This window comes from Ovis canadensis, chromosome 3 (assembly GCF_042477335.2).
Source record: "Ovis canadensis isolate MfBH-ARS-UI-01 breed Bighorn chromosome 3, ARS-UI_OviCan_v2, whole genome shotgun sequence".
NCBI lineage: Eukaryota > Metazoa > Chordata > Mammalia > Artiodactyla > Bovidae > Ovis > Ovis canadensis.
Genome location: NC_091247.1, coordinates 80,633,080 through 80,659,043, shown reverse-complemented (window position 1 = coordinate 80,659,043; position 25,964 = coordinate 80,633,080). Strand labels below are relative to the sequence as shown.

The window sequence follows — 25,964 nt, the reverse complement described above, 5'->3', positions numbered from 1 at the left end:
GAAATAAGAAAAGCCAAAAAAAGTATTCTAACTGGTATCTGGATTGCTTACTTGGAATATATCTTCAACATGTCCTATATTTGTGTGTTATCCTTTTTTATTTCCACTTCAACAAATTGGAATTAAAACATTTTAGAAGACACTAATCATCAGCTTAACCAGTAATTAGCATTAACAAGTAAAGAGAAAATTTAAGACAGCTGCCAAGTTGACCACTAAAATAAGGTTTGATTTTCTAGTATTTGTCATCTGTGGTACTTTATAATTATAATAATAGCAGTGTAGTTACACTCTGATGGAAAGTTGACAGTTAACTTTTTCCACTTATCAAACTTAGGAGCAATTCTGAAAGTTTCTAGTTTCCAGGTAATTTATCATTCAAGTGATTAAAAGCTATTTTGGGCCACAATTATGAACAATAATAAAATGTTACATGTGGATGACATTAACATAGTATTCTTTCTTTTTGAATTTCTAGGGAAAGACTACTATTATTCTAAGGTGTCTTGACAGGTAAGTGTTATATTAAACTTTAGAATACATTTTTGCTTATTCTTGTTGTGTAAGGCAAGTTAGAATCTAAAAGACATATTTCCATTTTGCGACCTAAACAAAATATTCTAATTCTTATGAATCCATATTATGGCTTTTCAGTCTTCCTTTAAAGATGAAACCAACAATAAGCAGAAAAAAATTATATAGGATTAATAATGGATTTCATTACTTGGGGGAAGAAATTAACATAATTACTCAATCTGTAATAGATAGTACTTACTTGTTTTGGCTCTGCTACTCTGCTATTTAAACTTTTTAATTTTATCTAGTTCATGATCATTTGAACGTTATAATCTTTGAATTGCTCATGGGTATGCTTTTGAAGCACATTATTGGTCATCAAACTGTACCTGTTGCCATTTGTTTTATGCACTTCCTAGCCTTCTTTACTGTGGAAGCATGCCACCAGGTTAAGGTACATGTTTCAGGAAGCTTTGGTAAGGAAAGTCTTGTTGGTTTGCGGCTCTCATTAGCTAAATGATGCCCAGGTTTGAGCTATGATTTCAGTTGAGAACTGTATAAAAAATCTTTTGTTGATGTCTCCATTAAATTGAAAGTCATTACGTTCCCAGCTCCCCACATTGAGACTGAGCATAAGCCTGTTGTCTTTGCTTCCCACGCGGCCTGGATGCCTAGCGCTTATGCCCTGAGGCAGCCACCAGCACTGCCAGCTCCTTCTCTGCTCCCCGAGTGGTGTCGCTAGGCGCTGCCACTACGTGCAGGTGCCATTACTCACCTCTGCAGTTGCTGCTAAAGTCTGTTAAGGTGTTTTTTTGAAGGCTTATTTTTGTATAAATTCTAATCATTTTTATCTCAGTGTGTTATACACAGCGTAACTTCTCTGCTAATAGTTTTTAAGAAGCAAAAATAAAGTAAGATGATAGCTTAAGAAAATGATGGTAATAATACTTGTCTTCACTGTACAGGGATGAGCCACCGAAACCAACCTTAGCTTTGGAATATACGTATGGAAGAAGAGCAAAAGGACATAACATAGTGAGTGTCTTTTGGTGATGTTGCTCTGCACGTGTATGGAGAAGTAAGGATGCTGACATTGTTCTACATTTTCCATCTTTTCCACAATCAATAAAGATATCCAGGAGTACACTTCCTAGCTTTGTAATACTTTTAAAGTCAAATGCAACTCAGCACAGAGGAAGCCACCCAAACTGTGAAAATATTTTGGCCTTCTCATTTGTTATGTCTTAAGGTGCTTAAATAGGATTACTCTGTAACTTCAGTGTACAGGCTTTGGGAATATTTTCTTCTTTCAAATAAGAATAACATTGTGAGTTATCTTGTCTCCCAAAAAAATCTGCTAAAAATATACATTTGACCTATTGGATATTTATGAAAATATACTGCTTAAAATCCAAATTATTAGCATTTTTACAAATACATCTTAAAGTTGGTAATCCTATTTGAGACCACAGGCCCTAACTGGCCATAATCCTGTTTTCACTTGTGTTAGTTTATCTGTAGAGGATAGTTAAAAATTGTTCAGGATAGAGGGAGAACTTATAGTGTATGTTAGGAGAATAAAAAATTCTAAGTAGAATTCTCTTTTGGTGTTCCCATAAGGAAGAGGTCATTTCTTAAATAAAGTTAGGTGTGTGGAGAACAATCTAGAATAAAGAAGGTCCCATATCTCCCATAACTCCCATAACACAGGCAAATTTTTAAGATTGATCCAGTCTAAGTGTTTGATCATTAGACAGTGTATAGAGAGTTAAAATTGTCTGGTGCTGCTTCCTGGATTCACCAGTGCAACTTGGTTATTAAAACTATGAAATTGAAAAGAAAAAACAATATATTGAGATGTGGGAGAACTTTATTTTTGTGAATCACATAAATTTTTGCATGAGTGATAAGCCTAGAAATAGGCTTAACCTTGTTGTGGGAGACTCTGAGTCAACTTTCATAAGCTTAACTTTTGAGAAAAGCTCTAAAAGCTTTTCTTCATCCAGTTGTGAATCAAGGGAGATTGTCCATTGAAAACTTATTTCTCCCCACAAACATTAGAGATTCAAATACCAACTGCAAAACAGTTTCAATGGTTGAGATGATAACCTGTCAAAAAGCAAAATATATTTATCTAAAACTGCTATAATGACATTGCCTCTTTCAAGTTCATGGTATTGGGCACATAAAAACTCATGTGGTTTCTTTTTCACCTGTTCATTTCTGCTAAACTTTACACTATCAAGTTGGGCTTTTCTGTATTCATTCTAGAAGATTCACATCTTTCTCAGATTGAAGGTCTCCTAAGAGTTCTAAATGGAAGAACTTTATCAGCTCCTCACACAATCATAATATCTTGAAGGCTCTCAGTATCTGGTGGAAGGAGCAATGCCATCAGCTAGCCAGCAGTCTAGGACAGTTGCCATGGAATAGATGGTCTTTTTTCCAAGCTACTTGGCTGCCCAGACCTTTTAGTCCCCCTGTAGTTTGAGTTCTCTGAAAAGGGAAGCAGTTGTAGAGAGTCTGTGTCCCCCACCTACCGCTTGTATTGCCAGTGCCAGCCTGTCACTGTCCCCAGGGATGTCAGGCCCAGACCAGCTGCTTATACTTCTGCCCAGGCGATCCTGATCTGCAGGTCGGACTCCCATCTGTTCTCCCCGCTTCTCTTCTCTTGTCTTTATGTCTGATTTGTTGTGTGAGCTTCTGTCTTCTCCCTCAATTAGGATGTTTTCCTGTTCAGTTGTTTTATTTCTACCTAAAATTATAACTGTTTTCACAAAGATAATTCCAAATGTGTTCAATTTGTTGATTTTATTTCTAATGTGAGTGTTTGCTGCCTGTGATGTTTACAGAGTTGGGGTGCTGTTTAATGTCTTCTATTAAATTAGGGTAGAATCAGGGCATTTAGTACCCGTGTATATTCTTAATGTTTCATCTTTGTTCTTTGGAATAGACGTTTTAGTGTATTTTGAGGGATGGGATCAATAAAGGAGAAAATTTTGACTGCCACAAAGGGTCTTGAGGACTGTAATATCTTGTATCCATAATTATTACTGGCTGGTGCTAATGAACTATAAGAACTATTTAAAATGTAAAAACATCAAAGAATATTAATATGAAAAAAACCTGTTTTTTTCAGCCAAAAGATATTGCTCACTTTTGGGAGCTAGGTGGAGGAACATCTTTACTGGATTTAATCAGCATACCAATCACAAGTGACACCTTACGGTAAGTGGGGCCAGTGAGGAATAGCGGTTAGTAAGTATCCAGTGGAGGCCACAGGATGAACGTGAGTTTTTTGCGAATCAAAATTCTCAGGGACAGTTTTATGTTGCTGAAGGTTTACCTTCACTTCCTTTCTATGTGCCTAAACTGTAATGCTCTCAGGGATTTTAAAAGAACCAAGGTTCTGGTTCCAAATCAGGAAAAGAATACGTCAAGGCTGTATATTGTCACCCTGCTCATTTAACTTATATGCAGAGTACATCATGAGAAACTCTGGACTGGATGAAGCACAAGCTGGAATCAAGATTGTCGGGAGAAATACCAATAACCTCAGATATGCAGATGACACCACAAGTGAAGAAGAAGTAAAGAGCCTCTTGATGTAAGTGAAAGAGGAGAGTGAACAAGTTGGCTTAAAACTCAACTCTTAGAAAACTAAGATGATCGTGGCATCTGGTCCCATCACTTCATGGCAAATAGGGAAACAGTGGAAACAGTGACAGACTGTTTTTCTGGGCTCCAAAATCACTGCAGATGGTGACTGCAGTCATGAAATTAAAAGACGCTTGCTCCTTGGAAGAAAAGTTATGACCAACCTAGATAGCATATTAAAAAGCAGAGACATCACTTTGCCAGCAAAGGTCTGTTTAGTCAAAGCTATGGTATTTCCAGTAGTCATATATGGATGTGAGAGTTGGACTATAAAGAAATCTGAGTGCCAAAGATTTGGTGCTTTTGAACTGTGGTGTTGGAGAAGACTCTTGAGAGTCCCTTGGACAGCAAGGAGATCAAACCAGTTCATCCTAAAGGAAATCAGTCCTGAATATTCATTGGAAGGACTGATGATGAAGCTGATATTCCAATACTTTGGCCACCTGACACAAAGAACTGACCCATTGGAAAAGACCCTGATGCTGGGAAAGATTGAAGATGGGAGAAGAAGGGGACGACAGAGGATGAGATGGTTGGATGGCATCACCTACTCAATGGACATGAGTTTGAGTAAACTTCAGGAGTAGGTGATGGACAGGGATGCCTGGCATGTTGCAGTCCGTGGGGTCACAAAGAGTCGGATATGACTGAGTGACTGTACTGAACTGAACTGAAGGTTGTGGCCTGTGCTGAAGTGAGATAGTTGGCATCCGACTAGTAACATATTTTGCAAGCCTACAAACAAAATATGTCAAATAACACTTGGGCAATATATTCACTTGGCAAAAAAAAAAAAAACTTCAAAAATTAAATTTGAAAACTCAGTTCTTTTTAATACCCATCCAAGCATGAGCTGATTTAGCCCCTGAGTTTTTCCTGCAACTGGATATTATGTCTCCTTTAAATTTAATGGCTTCCTTGGTGGCTCAGGTGCCTGCAATACAGGATACCTGAATTCAGTCCCTGGGCCAGGAAGACCCCCTGCAGAAGGGAATGGCTGCCCACTCCAGTATTCTTTCTTGCCTGGAGAATTCCATGGACAGAGGAACTTGGCAGGCTGCAGTCCATGGGGTCACAAAGAGTCAGACATGACAGAGTGACTAACACACACTTGAATTTAATACTAATTTAATACTAATGTTAATATCACTGAGGGGCTTCCCAGGTGGCGCTTGTGGTAAAGAACCAACCTACCAGTGTCGGAGACAGAAGAGACACTGATTAGATCCCTGGGTCAAGAAAATCCCCTGGAGAAGGGCATGGCAACCCACTCCGGTATTCTTGCCTGGAGAATCCTCATGGACAGGGGAGCCTGGAGGGCTACAGCCCATAGGGTCACAAAGAGTTGGACACAACTGAAGTGACTTAGCACGCACACACGCCAGTAAAGCCTCATGCAGTGAAAGTTTATGAGTTAGAAGAGGAAGAAAGTGTCTATTTGCTGACCTTAAAGAAAAAGAACCTGGGGAAAAACCTCAAGCTCTTTGGCGGTATTTTCCTGAGAATGATTCCAACATGTTGGCCAAATCAGATGTGGAAAATTGTGACATTTCTCAGTGTTCCTGGGAACCCATCTTAGCCAAAGAAAACAACATTTAAAAATCTGAAATATCTTACTGTTGTCAGAGTTTAACACACACCATTGCTGCTGGACCAGATACAAAGGGCTTGACAATTATTTGTCAAATTTCAACCATTAAGATCGTTAGAATTTTTTCTTGTTAACAGGATAATTGTTTTTCCATAACTAGCTAGTAATGTTGGCTTTCTTTGTCCAGTGATTTTTTTTTCTTTTAAAGAAATAAAATTTAGTGTCTTTTACTTATCACAAAAAAGTTTTATGCTCATAAGGAAAACTTGGAAAAATAGTGAGACGTACATGAAAAGTAAAAGCATCTGCGATCACATGAGAAAGGACTATTCTCAACATACAGAGGTATTTCTTTCAGTGTTTTCAGTGTTGTCAATATAGTTTGTACAGGTATGAGATATTGGGTATACACATTTAGATCCTGCTTTTTCACTTAAAACCACCATTTCCCCCAACATTATTTTTTAGAATCATGGGACTTTACAGCTGTGTAGTTCTCGTTTGTCCTCCTTTAACAGAGCAAATAATTGAAGCTGCCTGGGAATTAGGGCAGCTCATGGTGGTATGGCTGAGAGGAGATGACGGGGCGGGGAGCAGCTGAAGGAACGAGAGCTGCCGGCCAGCCTGGCCTGAGGCAGACAGGAGTGAAAAGGCCGGGAGCAGCTCTTCCCAGACTGTGAGCTGCCGCATCACCTTTCTGTATTACCTCACTTCCCTTCTCTAGACCTTATGGGCTTGTAGAAATTCTGGTTTCTGCAGGGAGCCAAATCTTTCCACAGTTTCTTCACTGCCTTGCTTTGTGAGTTTCTGGTCTTCTTTCCATGGAATCCCAGAGCAGCTGGAGCCTGCCTTAGGAGAGAAGAGGGGTCAGGCTGATGATGAACAGAGGGCAGGGGCGCCACAGGCCTGGGTCCAAAGCAGCTTGCTGAGTGGTTGACGAATTCATGGAAAACATTTCACTCCTCATTAGTCGCAAATCTCAGTGTTTTGTGACTGGAATTAATTCGACATGTAATTTCCTTGAGTTGGACAGAGCCCAGCAACCTTACCAAATGCTGTTAGATACTGTTTTTCTTTAAAATGACTGTTCATAGAATAATTATAGATGCATTGAACATTTCCATAGACCTTAGATAATTTGTAAGAGAGCATTTCCTGTGATCCACTTCCCTGTTTTCAGAGGTAGTATTTTATAAAAGAATTTTTTAGCTGTCATTTTCTATGAAGGCAAAAGTAACAGAAGTATTTACAGTGCAGTGGAAACATAAATTTTAACCTTAGAAAAAAGTTGAATAATCCATTTTCCCTTTGGTTAAAACAAAGTTATTTTCATTTGGAAACAATGATACACTTATGTATATTTTACCACAGTAAAAAAAAACGCTAAACCATGGTCTTTTTTTTTTAACATTAATCATGCCAAAACTCTGAAAATAAAATTAGTTTCCTTTATATATATATATATATATATATACACACACATACACGCACATACATTATAATTAAGAAAAGCTGTTTCTGAGCTTATTCAAATGAAAGATATGGTTGGCTAGACAATGTAATGGTATAACTTTATAGAAAATCTTAGGTAATGTCTAAAAAGACTACTTTCTGGATTTAGACCTATAGTATAGAATTTGTTTTGCTTTACACAAAATAGCTGATTTGCTCAAACTAAACAAAATAATTGTTGTTAGTCACTAATTTGTCCAACTCTTCTGCGACCCCATGGACTGCAGCCCACCAGGCACCTCTTTCCATGGGATTTCCCAGGCAAGAATACTGGAGTGGGTTGCATTTCCTTCTCCAGGGGATCTTCCTGGCCCAGGGATTGAACCTGCATCTCCTGCCTTGACAGGCGGATTCTTTAGCACTGAGTCACCAGGAAAGCCCAGATAGCTTGACTATATTATAGCCAGCATCTATTATAATTCCTTGCTATTTCCTCTAGCAGAATGTTGATCAAAGATATATTGGCCCATGATTATGGCTAACCGTTCTCTGTAACACTCCTAGATTTGTGTTTGTTTTTTGTAAAATAACATAAAATCCACCATTTTAGCCATTTTTAAGTGTACAGTTTAGTGACATTCCGTATCACTCACATTGTTTAGGCACCATCGCCACCACCCCTCTCCAGAGCGTTTCATCTTCCCAAACTGCACCCGTACCCAGTAAACGATAACTTCCTACTTGCCCCTCTGCCAACCCTTGGCAACTACCATTCTAGTTTCTGTCTCTCTGATTTGACTACTCTAGCTACCTCGTGTAAATGAAATCATCCTTTTGGGTCTAATTCATTTCACTCAGCATAATGTCTTCAAGATTCATGCTGTAGCGTGTGTCAAAATTTCCTTCCTTTTTAAGGCTGAATAATATTTCATTGTATTCATATACCCCTTTTTGTTTACCCGTTAACCTATTGATGAACACTTGGGTCATTTCCACTCTTTTGCAGTTGTGAATAATGCTGCTATGGACATTGGTATACAAATACCTGTGTGAGTCCCTGATGTCAAAACACCCAGAAGTGGAATTGCTGGACCCTCCTATAATTTTTTCAGGAACAACCGTACTGCTTTCCACATTGTCTGCTCTGCTGTTTTATATTCCCATTGGCAATGCTCCAGGGTTTCAATTTCTCTCTATTCTTTCGAACACTTATTGTTTTCTGGATTTTTTATTTTTATTTTTTATTGTAGCTATCCTAGTGGGCAAGAAGTGGTGTCTCATTGTGGTTTTGATTTGCATTTCTCTAGTGATAATACCAGACATCTTTTCCTGCGTTTATTGGCCATATGTATGTCTTTAAATACAGAAATGTGTATTGGAGTTCTTTGTCCATTTTTAAATTGGGTTGTTTGTTGCTGAGTTTAGATTTATGTTTGATATACATGAACATGTGCGTATGGTCACGGTGGTGGAGTGTGTGGTGGCCTGGAGGGAGGTAGCAAGGCCTTTCAGAGAGGTAGCAGGGTACAAGCAGAAAACCGTGTGGCTCTGGGTCTAAATATCAGCTCTACAGTTCACTAGCTATATGAGTCTGTGCCTCAGATTTCTAATCCATAGAATGGCCATCGTAACCTTTTCTAGGAAGTCTTGTTGGGTTAGGAAGAAATAAGCTAGGTAGACTCCAGGCAAGGTCCGTCAGTAAATGTTTTCTTCTCCTTTACCACATTGCTGTATTGCTGCTGCTGCTGTGATTATTATTTTTGCTTCCCTTCTTTGGAACACACAGCAAAACTGAATCTAAACACGGCACTGTTGGATCCAATTGCACATTGTGTGAACTGGATTATTATTAGTTCAAACAAAAAGTTTGGTTGTAACACTTAAATATTGCTAGGGAAAAGCACTGGAATAAATAAGGCTGTAATTTTGGCATATTTTTCTTAGAAGATTGCCATGTTTTTTTCTTATAGTGTTATTCTTAGAAAATACATTTCAGTATAGTAGGGTTTCAAATGGTAATTATTTTGAGTCTTTTTTTTTTTTTCTGAAAGATGTTTTTATTTCTTTAGGACGTTTTCTATTGTCCTTGTTTTGGATCTTTCAAAACCTAATGACCTTTGGCCCACCATGGAAAATCTGTTGCAAGCCACAAAACTGAATGTAGATAAAGTGATAATGAAACTGGGGAAGAAGAATTCTAAAGCAGCTTCTGAAATGAGACAGAAGATGTGGAGCAATATGCAGAAGGACCATCCAGTGAGTTGCTGCTGGGATTATTCTTGGAATTCTTAGCCCCACACATAGTTAAAGATAACATCACAAACAATTTCTTTAGATTTTTATGCATGAGTTGAAATTCACTTGATGTGGATGAACCTGTTCACTGGAAAATTACAGCAATTTAATAAAACCTCAGAGCAAAACAAGGAAAAAGATTTCATGTGTCTTCTCGTTAGACATCTTCCGTGATTGTTATGGCATATTACACCAATCAAAAGGAACAGAGTTTTAAGGTAGTAGTTTGATACTGATTTTATAATCAGTGAAATGAAGATACAAAACCAGGTTGTACAAATGTCACCTGGCAAAGACCAGATAAGAATGCAGTTTTAAGCAAGGAATAGAGTTTCAACAGCCTTTACTGTCATTCTGTGCATTCATTTATTGTCTGTCACATAATCAGTATCTTTTTATCATCTGATAATTAAACTATCAAGCTGCAATATGGTAACACAAGTCTTTTATGTACAATCAGGAATGTCATCATCTAGAAAACTAAGAAAGGTATTTTATATTGCCCAAAGTTTATATGAGTGTGTTTTACAAAAGGAATATCAAACAAAACTGGTAGTTATGGTTCCCATATATGCAGTATAAATGTTATTATAACAAACAGTTAATACAAATAACTTTTAAAAAAGGAAGGCAACATATAAGAAAATAACAGAACATGAAGAATAAATATGGTAGCTTAGGGAATTGTCATTTCTAGTTTTATGCTTGAGAAATGTAGCTTCAAAAATTAAACACTGGAGCAACCTCTGTCAAGCCAACAATGTTAACACTGTGGGCAGATTTAAAATGACCTAAGTCATAGAAATTGCTGAATACATAGTAGTAAACAATTACAGTGAATCAATGAAATATGTTTGTTAACAGGATCGTGAATTAATTGACCCATTTCCAATTCCTCTGGTCATAATCGGAAGTAAATACGATATTTTTCAGGTGAGCTCTTCCACTTCTAGTTGAGCTTGTGGTACATGCTTGTCTAGCCTTTATAGGAGAGAAACAAAAGTAATAATGAAATGAGAAAAATGACTCGGGGCAAGGGAGAAGTCAAGGAGTCACACATTTTAAAGATTTTGGAAAAGAGAATATAGTTGGGAAGGAGAAAATGGGTGAAGAACAGTAAGTACAGTGGAATGATGGGGATAAGGCAGAGGATTTAGAAACTGAATCCAGTCCAGTCACCCAGGGACAGGACTTATGTCCCAACTTTTAAATTGAAGAAAGTAGAAAATTGGTTTCTTCTTATCTTTGCTTGTCAGAGAATCCTTGGGGTATTCCACTTGATAAAATGTGTGCTTGTATCTAAATTCTATTGGGCTAAGTGTTTAAACAAGGAAAGATCTGACAGTGTAGCTCTAGAAGGCTGCAGCTATTGTTCAGCTTCTGCAGAACCAAATGCCAAGGTAATGGAATTCTACTCAAGGTACATTTCAAAAAAGAAGAAAGAATCTATTTCTGTATTTAATAATTTGTACTTTTCTGCTACAGATACTAGTTCTGTCAACTTTTTTCTTTTTAATAACATACGTCTTTAGGATTTTGACTCTGAGAAGAGGAAGGTGATATGCAAGACACTTCGATTTGTTGCACATTATTATGGAGCATCATTAATGGTTTGTATGTTTCCTACCCTTTGGGTTTGAACAGACAGTAACAAATTTGGAAAGATTACCAGCTTCATGCAGAATAATGAATGCGGATGCTTCTACTAATGCATGTCATTCTCTCCTTTCCATTCCCATTGCCCTCAAAGCCTCTTGTTACAGAGTATTTATAATGTATTTCTGGAACACACACTGCTAGATAGCCTACCATTTCCTTGAAGTGAAAGTTCTACATTTTTAATAGCCATAAATCCCCATCCGTCTTAGAGATAAATTGGTTATTTATCTATTCATCTTTTAGTTTTCCTTTAAGAATTAGAATCTATATTCACTAAAAAAAAAAAGACTAACACTTTTTTTTTTTCCAGAGAAGCTTAAAAAATGCTATTTGTTGTAGAGGTTAAAAATAATGAACTTGAGAGTCATGCTGCCTGGATTCAAATCTCAGGGCAACCATTTACTAGATATGGGGTCTCAGAAAAGTCATTTAACCTCACTGAAGCCTTAGTCTCCTCCAGAGTAAAATGGACAAAAATAGTCTTACCTTCATAGGGTTGTTGTGAGGGTTAGTAGCAGGAATATATCTGAAACCCTGAAACCCTTAGCACAGGGCCTGACCCAAATCTCAATAAAGGCTATTTTTTGTAACTGTTAGCATTATCTCTTCCACAGCAGGACCAAATGTTGCTCGATATCCTCTAATGCAATAAAATATAAAAAAAAGCATTTTTATTTCTTTAAAAATTCTTCCCATTTGAATGCTCTCTTTTGCCCTCTTAAGCAGTGCTCAGAGGAACCTGTAGACAACATGGCCCAGTCCCCAGCTTTCATGGCTAGTATATTAAGACTGAAAGTAATAAGTATGATCTGTATTTAAAATTCTTATACTTTCCAGAATATTCCAAATATGTTTTAATATGTATTTTCTTAAAAATCATCACCTTTTATGTTTGTACTGTATCTACCTATTTGCATATTAGGTTGACAAGTATTTTGGAAATATTCTTTTTTAAAAAATTATTCTTCATATTTTTTTCCATTATGGTTTATTACAGGATAGTGAATATAGTTCCCTGTGCTACACAGTAGGACCTTGTCTATCCGTTCTGTATATAATAGTTTGCATCTGCTATTTCCAAACTCTCAATCCAACTTTCCTTCACCCTCTCTACTCTGCCTTGGCAACCACGGAAATATTCTTTACTGTTTTGGAAAGATATGGAGAATTCAAACTAGCTTACTCATTCAGGGTACAGAAGCAAAGATCATGGACCTTGTAGTTTCTTACTTTCGCTTCGAGATAAAGCTCCACATTTACTTCTGTTTAGTTAGCTGAGGAAAATCCCTCTCTTTGTTTAGAAACAGATCACATTTGATGACCCATCAGTGCCCAGGCTGGCCTTATCAGTAAGAATGTAATAATAGGTGAAGTCAGATCAACCCAGGCCACAGCAGACCTGCAGTTAATCATGGCTCACAAGACCCTAGAAGTCCAGGGACTAGGGAAAGGATCTGAGAATCTTTCATCTCAGCTGTCAGTAAATCAGAGGTTGGTTGTAGAAAAGCACTCTGGACCACCGTGGAAACCATACAGCTTTTCTAGCTTCCCAAGTCCAGAAGAGAGCAGCCAGAGCTAACAAAGCTCCACCTTTCAGTTTCACTTCCACTCTGACTCTAGAGTCCAGACTTTGGTACTTCCTGCTTTCCAAGGTTCAGTGATATGCAGCAATTGTTTTTTTTTTTTTTTTAACATAGTTTATCCTTTATAATTCAGTCAAGAATACTAGTTCAGTAATATGAGCAATCTGATCAAGTTAATAAAAAAGAGAAAAACATTGGTAAGTAGGACCAGATTCAGTGGAGAGACCCCAGGATGGTAGGGAACTTAAAATTATGATATATGAGGAACAGCATAAAATGATACTCTAGCATTTGGAATGTGATAACAGTCTTTAAATATTTGAAGGACTGATCCATGGGAAAGGGGTTAAATGTATGCTTTCTTAGAGTCAAGAACAAGGAATCAATGGGGTTTAATTCAAATTAAGAAATTTCTAATACTGCCATTATCTGAAAATGCAATGAGTTGCTTTTGGAGATCATTAATTCCCAGGCATTGAGTTCATAAGTAGAACTCTACATATATTTGTGGAGGATATTTTCAAGGCAGTTGATACAGCAGATAGGGGTAGGGATGGGGTTGAGTTAGAAAAACTTCTCATGTCCTCCCAGCCCTGCAGTCCTATGAAATACACTTGTGATGAGGTTTTTTTTTCTCACCATATAGGGAACATAATAGAGAATACAATGATGATGATAAAAAGTTGTGTTTTTAAAACTCAACTGAAGTTTTCATATTAGAATATTGTCTCAATAGAAGCATAAAATTGTTTTAATTTTTTAAATGTATCAAATCTTATATATTCACATGAGTTCTCCCTTGAATAGTTTTCCCCAGGAAGTTAAGTGTTAGTCGTTCAGTCGTGTCCGACTCTTTGCGATCCCATGGACTGTAGCTCGCCAGGTTCCTCTGTCCATGGAATTTTCCAGATAAGAATACTGGAGTGGGTTACCATTCCCTTCTCCAGAGGATCATCCCAATCCAGGAATTGAACCCAGGTCTCCTACATTGCAGGCAGATTCTTAACCTTCTGAGCCACCAGGGAGGCCCTTTCCCTGGGAGCCTGTCCTTAATCTGAAAAGTGAAAGTGAAACTCAGTTGTGTCCGACTCTTTGCGACCACCCCCCACCACGGACTGTGGAATTCTCCAGGCCAGAATACTGGAGTGAATAGCCTTTCCCTTCTCCAGGGTATCTTCCCAACCCAGGGATCAAACCCAGGTCTTGAACGAATCTTATTCTGAACACTGATCTTTTTACCTTATAATTACATTTCATTTTGGTTCAAGGTTGTTTTTCCTACTTTCATACATCTTAGTTATTCTGATTTGGCTGGGTGACCTTGGTATTTCCAGACATTCAAAATTAGTCGTAAAAGGTTTTGTAGGGTAGCCATATGTCCTGGTTTTCATCTGATTTCTCAGCTTAATGATTAATAGTACCCATGCAGTTTCATTCTTCTAAAATATTCTGGTTATGATCACTTGGTTATAGACCACCACTGAGAATAGTCGGTAGCTTACTTTGCAAATTCTAAAGGCAAATCTGAAGAGAAGTTTTAAAGTTGTTTTAGTGAGTATCAGTTTTGTTAGACTAGTCTGCAGCTCCCATATTAACTGCTTTGAGGACAGCAGTATGCGTTTGGATGGAAAAGTTATTTATGATACATACCTCCTACTTTTTAACCAACTAGATTGCATTTTGGTAATGATTACGGTCCCTTTGTGGGAGTAGCTGAAATGATTAGTGCATAAACACAAGTACATACAATAAATATATCATGCATTCATGAAATTTGAAGAGTGAGTTAAAACAAATTTATCGAGATTTCTTTCTTTTTCTTTATTTGGGTTTTGTTTTGCTTACTCAAACAGGAGATTTTGTTGGGCAAATAAATAGTAATTCTCTCTGCAGTCTGTACTTGCTGAAAGCCATATTTATTTTACCTCTTTCTGTGATTTGAAAGCCGAGCATGTAATTTATTGTCCTGATTTTTTTCTTTTTAGTTTACCAGTAAATCAGAAGCTCTATTACTAAAAATACGTGGAGTTATTAACCAATTGGCATTTGGCATCAACAAAAGGTACTATTAAAATATTTTTTAATTACTTTTTATTTTGGTATTCTCTCATCTGATTATTGTTCTCACACGTCTCTTGTTTCTTGACTGGGAAAAATGCCTCAGATGACTGTTCTTAGATAATTTCATGTTATCTCTTGCTTCTTATGTTATTTAAATATTTATCATAGTTTACAACTAAAATGTTATATAATAGTTGGAAACTAGAATAAAATAATCATACTATTATACTTGTTTCCTTGATCCTGTTACTTCTTTCCCCTTATTTTAGTAGCTCTCCCACTATTATCACTTTTTTATATTAGAAATAGAATTGATCATTTTAGTAAGTATTTTTCTTAACCTTGCTATCTTTCTTGGTTTTGATTTGAGGTAGTTCGGGTCTTTTTTTAAAATATCTTTATTAGAGCTATACTTTATTTTTTGAATTGGTTACATTAATAATCATTCATTCATTTTGAGAAATGCTCTTATAGGGGGTAGATATAAAACTTGGCTCTTGTATTTACAGTAGGGAATGGCAGGATATTTGATTGCTAAACTAAATTAGATTCTTTTTTCTTCTTATCCGTGTAGCAAATCAATATGTGTGGATCAGAATAAACCTCTGTTTATCACAGCAGGATTGGATTCTTTAAGTCAGATAGGTTGGTGAACTTATTAAGTTTGTTCCATTTGTTTTAATTGCTTATTGATTTTATCCTACTGCCTGTTCACTTCATCTCCAACATCTCCTAACCCTAACCACCATTTCTGGTTTCATTATTATTGTTGTTATATCTTGTGTTTATTTGTATACCTTGTATTGATGCAGAATGTATCACATTGATATATTTGTGATGAAAGGGATGTTGATATATGAGCAACTGATTTCTGATCTCTATACCACTAAAAAAAAATTGCATGTACTTTCTTTCCCTCACTGATTTCCAGGTACTTTTAAATTTTAGCTCCTTGGTTTTAGAAGAAAATCAGAAGGATAGAGTAGTCAGGAAATTCAAAGCTATATGTTATAAGCAATGATGAAAAATATAAGAGATTCAAGTGTTAGAATAACTCGAAAGAACACAGTTGCATTAACTAGGTATGCCTTAATTTTTTGTTATGTAAATACTCTATCTAATGGGATGTTTCCTATACTTATCCCTAGACTCACGAAGCAAAAGAAATTTCAAGGTTTATATGGTCGAGCTCCCTGTCTTCTCACAGAAGTAATTTCATTGTAGAGATTTTGGGGCCTAGCAACTCTGTACTCTGGGGTTGGCATAGTTTGGTTTTAACACTAATGGACAGTGGTTTTCTTTTTTCCCACCCCCCCATTACTCTTAAATGCTGAAGGTGACTTCAAATGTAGAGATTTTTGTCATGAGATTATAGATTGAATTGGAATGAAAAGAACAGAGGTGTTAATGAGCGATTATAAAGACTGATTTTTATAATTATAATTATTATAATTGCCAACTTAATTTCATTAGCAGTGAGAATCACTGTGTGTAATGATAGAAATGCTGATGGAAATCTTTTGCCCCTGTAAGTAGTTGGAGGTCAGAAAAGGGTATAAAAATACTGAATTTGAAAAATCATGGAGCTTGGACCTCATCAAAGTTAAAAACTTTTACTCTTAAAAGCCCATGTGAAAAGAATAAAAAGATATGCTACAATCTGGGAGAAATTTCAAACTACATGCTTTACAAAGGACTAGTATCTTGAATATATAACAGTAAAAAAAATCCAATTCAAAAATATGTAAAAGATATGGCCAGATATTTCATTACGGATATACAATAATGGCAAATAAGCACACAAAAAGATATTTAATACATTTTTTACATGAAGGAAATGCAAATAGAAACTACATTGAGGTATTACCACACACTTATCAAAATAGTTAAAATATAGTGGTAACACCAAATGCTGGTGAGAGGATGTGGAGAAATTGGATCACTCATACATTGCTGGTAGGAATGTAAAATAGACACTCTTTTTTTTTTTCCTTTTGAATTTTTTATTTTGTATTTTGGAGGAAGGCATGACAACCCACTCCAGTATTCTTTCTTGGAAAATCACATGGACAGTGGGCTACAGTCCATGGGGTCACAACGAGTTGGACATGACTGAAGTGACTTAACCTACATTAACATACATTTTGTATTGGAGCATAGCTGATTAACAATGTTGTGATAGTTTCAGGTAAACAGCATAGGGACTCAGCCATACATATACATGTATCCATTCTCCCCCAAACCCCACTCCCATCCAGGCTGCCACATGACACTGAGTAGAGTTCCATGTACTAGACAATAGGTCCTTGTTGGTTATCCATTTTAAATATAGCAGTGTGTACATGACCTTGCCAGACTCCCTAACTGTCCCCTTCCCCCAGCAATCATAAGTTCATTCAAGTCTGTGAGTCTCTTTCTGTTTTGTAAGTTCATTTGCATTATTTATTTTTAGCTTCCACATATAAGGGATATCATACAATATTTCTCCTTCTCTGACTTTAGTTAGTATGACGATATTCTCTGGGTCCATCCATGTTGCTGCAAATGGCATTGCTTCATTCTTTTTAATGGCTGAGTAATATACCATTGTGTATATATATATATATATATATACACCACATCTTTATCCATCCCTCTTTGATGGACGTTAGGTTGCTTCCATGTCTTGGCTTTTGTAAACAGTGCTGGGGTGCATGTATCCTTTCAGATCATGTTTTTCTCCAGATAAATGCCCAGGAGCGGGATTGCAGGTCATATGATAGCTCTATTTTTAGTTTTTTAAGGAACCTCCATAGCAGCTGGTCAACCACTCTTGAAAACAGTTTGATGGTTTCTTATAAAACTAATCGTGCAGCTACCATATGACCTAGAAATTGCACTATTTGACATTTATTTTGGAGAAATGAATAAAAATCTGTACATAAATGTTCATGATATCTTTATTTGTAATAGCCCCAAAGTGGAAACAACCCAGACATCATTCGACAGGTAAATGGATAAACTGTGGTATATCCATACCATGGAATACTTACTACTCAGCAATAAAAAGGGACAAACTATTGATATATCCATACCATGGAATACTTACTACTCAGCAATAAAAAGGGACAAACTATTGATATATACAGCAACTTGGTTTCCTCTCCAGAGAATTATACTGAATTTTAAAAGCCAATCAGAAAATGTTACATACGATTCTATTTATATAAAACTCTGGAATGAAGAAATTTTAGAAATATAGGAAAGATTAATGGTTGTCAGAGGTTAGGGACAGAACTGTAGGTGGGGAGGGAGGGAGGGAGAGGGACCGAGAAGGAGGTGGGTTTGGTTATAAAAGAGCAACACGAGGGATCTTTCTGGGAATGAAACTGTTCAGTGTCTTGACTGTGGTAGTGGATATATGAACCTACAAAGGTGATAAACTTGTGCACCACTTACTACACACACAAGTGAGGACAAGGAAGAAATTGGGAAATCTGGATAAGAGGGGTGGATTTGATCACTATCTTACCCACCAAAGTCTAAGGGGGCCCTGAAAGATAGAGTGAAACAGTGAACAGTGTAGATGCTAGCATAGAAAGAATGAGAAATCTCAGACTATGCATTGAAAATGTCCAAGAAGTGGCAGCGTATTTTCAGATTTTTCACATTAATTTTTAAATTATACAGGCAATGCATAAAGACATTCTCCTTATAAATCTTGAAATAGTATATATATGATCAAGTTTAATATTCCATTTTCTATACATGTGAATGTGGTATAGAAAAAAAACTTTTAATACAGTTGTATTATTCTGTGTCATTCTGAAGTTTTCCTTTTTCACTCAGCACACCTTAGTGCCTTCTCCACATTAATGCTACATTTGGTCTGTTTGGAACTTTGACTGCTGGATAGCATTACAGAGCATGGCTATGCATAGGCGTTTAGTTCACTGTACCTCTATTGATGGACATTTCAGCCGTGGCCATTTTTTCACTAATACAAATAGTGCGGCTCTGTGAAATCCTTAGTGCATGTATGCAGGTATTTCTAAGATAAACACTCAAAACTAGAATTTCTGGTTAATAGGATGTGATTTTTTTAGTATTTTAATAGTATTTACTAGTGCCTATTACCCTCCAGTATAGCTGTTGCCATTTGCATTCTATTCAACAGCACAGAAGAACATCTGCTTCCTTAAACATTCACAAACACATGAGAATGTCATACTTTCTATTTTTCCTGAACATCTACTTAAGTGCATGGAAAGAGAATTCCAGTTTACTCATTACTCTGTTTCCTCTCCCTCTGGTACTAGACTGTCCCAGTGGCCTTGTTACAGTGGGTTGAGGTAAATTTTAACAGTGATTATAGAAGAAAAGGAAATGAGTGATCTAAGTATCCTCTGTTTTATTGATAGTAATAGTTTATGTTTTAGTCAATGCAGTCATTTGAATTAAAACTTCCAATTCTAGGATCCCCTCCTCTTCCTGATAATGACATTGGAAAGTTTCATGCCCGTTCACCAATGGATCTATGGAAAAAAGTGTATGAAAAGCTCTTTCCACCAAAGGTATCTATTTCTCATTCTTTTAAAGCAAGAATTTTCAGCACTATTCAACAGTTGGGCTTCCCCTTGTGACTCAGCTGGTAAAGAATCTACCGGCAATGCAGGAGACCTGGGTTCGATCCCTGGGCTGGGAAGATCCCCTGGAGAAGGGAAGGGCTACTGTTTGAGCCTGGAGAATTCCATGAACCGAAAAGTCTATGGGGTTGCAAAGAGTCGGACATGACTGAGCGACTTTCGCTTTTTCGCTTTGCTGTTATTCATCAGTTATTGGGAAATGTTCAAACAGCCCTATTATAGTAACTTTGTTTTCTACTTACATGCTCAAATCAATTAAACACTTGCCTTAAAATCTCCTGACCCCATGGGGCTGAAACGATGGGTAAGACACTTTTCTCACTCTGCTTCCAAACAGAGCTCTTTCTGGTTGTTAGAGAAGGGAAAAACAGTATCCAAGAGGGAGAGAGAACCTGGGGAATTTGGATTGGCCTTCTGTGGTGATGAAGGCTCAAAAGATCAGCCTTCACTGGCTGCCCAAGAAATAGGAACTTGGCTTGTGAGGTAGATGATGGTCATTGAGGGTTTTTGGTTATGGGCATGAAATGACATAACAAATTGTGATTTCAGAGTATCAACACACTAAAAGATGTCAAGGACCCTGCACAAGACCCTCAGTATGCTGAAAGTGAAGTTGATGAGATGAGAATTCAGAAGGATCAGGTATTATCCTAAACATTTATTTCATCTTGAGTTTTATCACAGAAATATACTTGGAATTCTATAAGTTTTTCTCAACTTATTTACTTAACTTTTTCCTTTCAAAATTATTTAAATAGTATGTCTTCACTATATATATATATATATATATATATATATATATAAAAATTCCGATATGCATAGATGAGGAACTAAAGATCATATAACATTCTACCACCCAGAGATGACTTAGTGTTCACATATGCTTTTTGGACTTTCCAGTACACTTTATGTTGAAGATGGGTAGTGATTCTTACCTCGCTGTTGGGAAGACACTTCCATAATATTCTTTTTTTTGTGGGATTATTTAGAAGGTTTTGTTTTTTATTAGGACATTTAGATATATCCATACCTTTCTTGGTGGCTCAGACAGTAAAGAATCTGCCTGCAATGCAGCAGACCTAGGTTCGATCCCTGGGTTGGGAAGATCCCCTGGAGGAGGACATGGCAGCTCATTCCAGTATTCTTACCTGAAGAATCCCCATGGACAGAGGAACCTGGCAGGTACAGTCCATGGGATTGCAAAGAGACGGACATGACTGAGCGACTAAGCACAGCAGCACACATACTTTTCTCATATCAGAAAGATGAAGGACTGCCTAATCGGAAAGCACACAGTTGACAAAACCCGGGAACTCTCAGGAAAGTGATTAAAAGTGGACACTGCTTTCCATGTATGTGCCCAGATAGCATCATTTGTGATACACAGCCTGATATAAGAATGTAAGAGTTGGTAAATTTTTATCATGATCCAATATTGAGATTTTCCCAGATCTCCTTTTAGTTTGATAAAATGAGTCATTGTGAAGAATATAACCTTGTATAAATAAGCACAGTAAATGAAATGCCCTGACCACCTCTCAGGTGGGATTTGTAGAGCTGTGTAACTGTTGCTAGGATAAGCTGAACACAACGACCCACTGTGAGCAGGGACCAGGGTCTTTTTCTCAGCAGTCGCCTTTCACCCTCTGGGGCCCAAGAATAACTAAGCAGAACATTTTAAGTACAGAAGACTTCTGGAAAACCATGTCATGAAAATTTAGAGGGTGTTGTAGCTATAGCAAAGTCAGAGGCGTGTTGCAGGAACGCTAAAATGACCCCATGTAACCCTTACTGTGTTTTGCAGCTTGGCTATAGAGATTAGTTGGAAGTCATCTCTGAATTAATATTTATCTAGGAGTTAGTGACTAACTGCCATTGTTGATAAGATTATCTGTTTATATTATACAGTGATCCCTTTTATACATTTATTATTAAAGGGCAAGAGTATTTCTGAGCATCTTAAGGTTTCACATTCAAATCCATCATCCCTAACTGACCTAAAAGCATATGAGTTTTGAGAACTGGAAAGCAGCCCCACAATACCTGTATCATTCTTCCCTTGTACCTCACTAATTACTGCATTCTCTGGACAAATTTTTTTTAGACTCACTTGAAAAGTTATAATGTTCTAATTTTGCCTCTAAAGCAGTTTCATTCATGGTATTTTAGTAGATGAATTGATTTTAGTTTGCACATGTAGTACCCACCTCTGCTTTAAAAGTCATGCTAATGATTAGCAGTTGATACTCAATTATTTTATAGATGTTCACTTCCAAATTTTGACGTTCTAATATCCAAAACTTTATATATTCTTTCACGTTCTTCCAAAGCCGTTTCAGGGCCTTACATTGTTTCCAGTTGTCTACTGATAAACACAGAAGCTGGCTTATGTATGAGAAAACTCTCTGTTGATTAATTTTGAAAAACCCCTATTTCCTACTAAACATTTAACAATACATTTTCATTTTTTATATGGGCAAGATAGTCAATGCCACTTTTATTAACATAGCCTATAAAAGAATTCATCTGCCGTAGGTGAAAATCTAGTCTACAGCTCTTTCTAAAAACACTGCCTTCTTGATCTTTTAATGATTATTGCTACACTGACATTTTTCAGTGAAAATAGCATTATAATCTTTAGATCTGATTTGCCTTTTAGAAGAAGAATAATATCCATCTAAAAGAAATGTCTCATTTAAGGTTTTCCATAATCACACAAAATTATGTCCCTACCTAAAAGCAACTGGTAAATACTTGACGTCTATACTGTGTAGTATGTGTCTGCATACCTTCAACTCAAATAGTTACTGATTCTTGTACTTCTTAGGAAGAGAGATGACATCCTATTTCACTGAAAATAATCCAGTTGCATATGAGTGGAGGGCTGGCCCTGGGCCTGTCTGAGACCAGATGTGATCCTCCACACCCAGTCACCAGATGTGACTCCCTCCCACCCCCAAGTCTCATTATTAGTGGCTTAAATAATCAGGCATCAAACAAAGAGTTTGGTACCCTTAAGCTTTGGCAATGAAATCAGAGCACACCACTTCTAAGATAGGCTAATTCATGAGTGCCGTTCAGTTCCTCTAATACTGAGCCTTTCACAAAGCCCAAGTCATGTAGAATCATCAGGCAAGAAAGATGTGTCCCTTTAAACCACACTTTACTTAAACCATACTTCTGTTACATTATCCTGCCAGTGAGGGGGGAGGCACTGAGACACAGTATTCCAGAATGCTTCAAGTTCTTGATAGTAGAACATGGCATTGATGATCACTGTCCAGAATCCCTTTTGCTCCCAGTCCCCACTGATGCATGAAGATCCTCACAGAGACTGAAATTAGTCCCCCTGGTTTGAGGATCAACCTTAAGACCCCTTTTCACCTTTTCTGCAGACTAAATGTCTTTCCTAATTAGCTCTCTTTTGTCAGACTTCACATAAGCACCAGAAAATAGTTCCTTGCTATTTATTATTTTTAAAAGTCTTCCAGTTTTAAAGCACTCCTGATTTTAAGGGAGTCAAGTATAGAAAGCACTTGCTGAACCCTTCTACCTCTTTTCTATATTTTTATTGTCAAAGAAAAAAAAAAAAGGAAAAGGTTTGGGTAAATAGTTGTTTTTAAGGTCTTCTTGGTTCAACGATACATATGCATTTTGAATCCTGTTTCAAAAAAACTCTATAATCCCTAGGCCTATAATTTAAACACAGACACACACTGATTGATTTACATGTTGGGGGGAAATGTTTTTTACTGTCCTCTATTGAAGATGGTGTTTTAAGCATTATATATATTTATATTTGAAAACTAGAAGCTTTTAAGAAGCAGCGTGGAAACCCTTTTTGGTTTTGCTTTCTCTTTTAAAGTGACTCTAGAGTGGCCATGAAGAACTGTAGTGCAGATTGAGCCCTCTTAGTTGCTGTTCCTTTAAAACATCATCACATAATGTTGAGGTCGCGTGAGGGCAGTACTGAAGAGCTAGTGAACACAGTGAGTTCTCTATCACACCAGTTACTCTCCATCCTCCTTCTGGCATGGCTGGGGTCCAGCCCAGTTCTGTCACTTTACAGCTTGCAGAAGGGAGAAACTGCTAGCACAGACTCTCAAAGCAATGCCCTCACCATTACCATTGGTAAAAAATAATAATAACTCAGCACTTCCCATTAAAGGCAATATTTGTGATAACTGATTACTGTTTATTCTTTATGAGCTAACAATCCTTGAAACCATAAGTTACAGGTAAGATAACTGGTGAACTGAGTTAATGTCATTAAAAATAAACCAAGCTATAAAGACTACTTTGGAGTTAATACTATGGGAAAAAAATTTCTTCAAAGTCAGTATAGTGTTTTGAAACTTTCAACATTTAAATTTTAATAACTTAGAATATACGTATGAAAGAGATTCTGAAAATGAGAATGCAGTTTTCTTTTCCTAGCAACTGTGAACTTCAGTTTTACATTAGGCAAAGGGCAGGGGTTGCCTTATCTTGCAGAGTAACCACTTTTTGCTTATCTGAAACAGTGATACACTTTGTGCACTTGGACACTGAATAACATATAAGAAGCCAAGAGACAATCTCCTTAGATGGTCCCTTTTGCATGTTAGTTGTCTCATGTAGGTTTTCCCACCTCCATAAAGTTTATCTTTATTTTATGAATTATAAAAGTAACATATACTCATGGTGAAAAAAAATCAAGACATAAAAGTATATAATATAGAAAATGGAAGTGTCCTGCCCTCTCTCCACCTAGTTGCCTTTCTCATTTGGCACATACAGCACTATTATTTTTGTTGGCTGCCTACAAATTCAGGCGTCAGTGAGCACTGAGGTATTTAATCAATTCTTACTGTGAGATATCTAAGCCATTTCCAATTGCATGCCAATAGTGCAGTGAATATCCTGCTCTTCTCTATTGTGCTATATGATGAATGTCTAAAGGTATAATCAAAAAAAAAAAAATCAAAAAAAAAAAATAAAGGTATAATCACTGGGTCAAAAGATATGTACATTTTAAATATTGATACTTTGCTAACTTCAAGCACAATTTGACAAGAGCTGAACAGCAAATGTTTAAAAATAAGATCATTTTTATATTCTTAAAGCATGCATGAATGTGAAAGTCACTCAGTCATGTCTGACTCTTTGTGACCCCATGGACTATACAGTCCATGGAATTCCTCAAGCCAGAATACTGCAGTGGGTCGCTGTTCCCTTCTCCAAGGGATATGGAATTCCTCAAGCCAGAATACTGCAGTGGGTAGCTGTTCCCTTCTCCAAGGGACCTCCCAATCCAGGAATCAAACCCAGGTCTCCCGCATTGCAGGCATATTCTGTACCAGCTGAGTCACCAGGGAAGCCCAAAGCATGCATATAACAATGCCTAATTTTGTTACTTGAAAAACAATGTGTATGCACTATTTAGAATATAATTTTGTCTAAAATTTTAATTCATCTCCAAGTGCTACTTCGGCTACATAGATACTCTGAAAACTACATTTCTAGAAAATACATCCCGAGTATAGTCATTTATAAAGTAGTTGTCAAGAAATTTTGAGAGTGTTAATACTTTTATAAAGGATACACTGTTACACCCCAAAGACGCTAAGGCAGTTTTAAGGCTCCTAGTTTAAATTTTAAGGTTTTTTTTTACCAGTAAAACATGTTTTTGTTTTAGGAACTGGAACAGTACAAAAGAAGTTCTTCCAAGTCTTGGAAACAAATTGAGCTTGATTCCTGAACCTAATTCAACTGTAATGTAACCTATTTCTTCTTTTCCAAATACAAGTACTATTTTATTAGTTAATATTACAGTAATAAGGGAGGAAAGTTTAGATGTGTAATTTATTAAAGGAAAAGTGGAATTGTTTGTCTTGGTGCAACTCCTGAGATACTTTTAAGTCTCTTAATAAAATTGTATAATTACATGTAATATTTTTTAAATAAAAAGAATCTTTCAGGACCTACCTTTAACATGTTTTTAAGTAGTGTATACTTAAAGCATCTATAAGTTTCTGCTTATGTTTTCAGGAATATGAAATTAGGAACATTTAGTAACAGTTGTAGGTATAAGGTTAAGCATTTATATTAGACACATTCCTTCTCTAAGGCATTCTCAGCTATGTCTGGTAAGAAAGTGGAATTGGCGTCACTTTCACAGGTATCATCATTTTACTCTAATTAATGGTGAGGCATGAGAAGCATCTGAAGTATTTATTTAAAAGGCTCATACCTGAGGAGCAGTTATGATGGTGGAGTAGTAGGACATGAAGCTCCCCTTTTCCCACAAATGCAAAAATACATTTACATGTGGAAGGGTTCTTATAGAATATCTACTGAACACTGGCAGAGTACCTCAGACTGCTGAAAGAGCAAGAAAACCTCCAGGTAACCGGATAGGGAGAAAGATTAAAAGGAAAATGAGAAAGGAATCGGGATGGGACCTGCACCCCTGGGAGGGAGCTGTGGAAGAGGAAGGGTTCCTGCACCCTGGGAAGCCCCCTCACCAGAGAGATCTGCCCAGAC

General features: G+C 36.9%; 1 protein-coding gene across 2 annotated transcripts in view; it reads left to right on the top strand.

The window, feature by feature from the left end:
- DYNC2LI1 (dynein cytoplasmic 2 light intermediate chain 1) overlaps positions 1-25,412 on the top strand; it is a 37,398-nt gene extending 11,986 nt beyond the window's left edge. Inside the window, exons 3-13 of one of the 2 annotated variants that reach the window (XM_069583448.1) lie at positions 479-513; positions 1,482-1,551; positions 3,656-3,744; positions 9,286-9,472; positions 10,376-10,444; positions 11,044-11,121; positions 14,739-14,815; positions 15,389-15,459; positions 19,270-19,367; positions 19,989-20,081; positions 25,117-25,412. In XM_069583448.1, the coding sequence (XP_069439549.1) occupies positions 479-513; positions 1,482-1,551; positions 3,656-3,744; positions 9,286-9,472; positions 10,376-10,444; positions 11,044-11,121; positions 14,739-14,815; positions 15,389-15,459; positions 19,270-19,367; positions 19,989-20,081; positions 25,117-25,179 (930 nt within the window). In that variant the 3' untranslated portion in view covers positions 25,180-25,412. The remainder of the gene's footprint in view (positions 1-478; positions 514-1,481; positions 1,552-3,655; positions 3,745-9,285; positions 9,473-10,375; positions 10,445-11,043; positions 11,122-14,738; positions 14,816-15,388; positions 15,460-19,269; positions 19,368-19,988; positions 20,082-25,116) is intronic. The other variant, XM_069583449.1, reaches the window with a different exon arrangement.
- Positions 25,413-25,964: the final 552 nt, after the last annotated feature.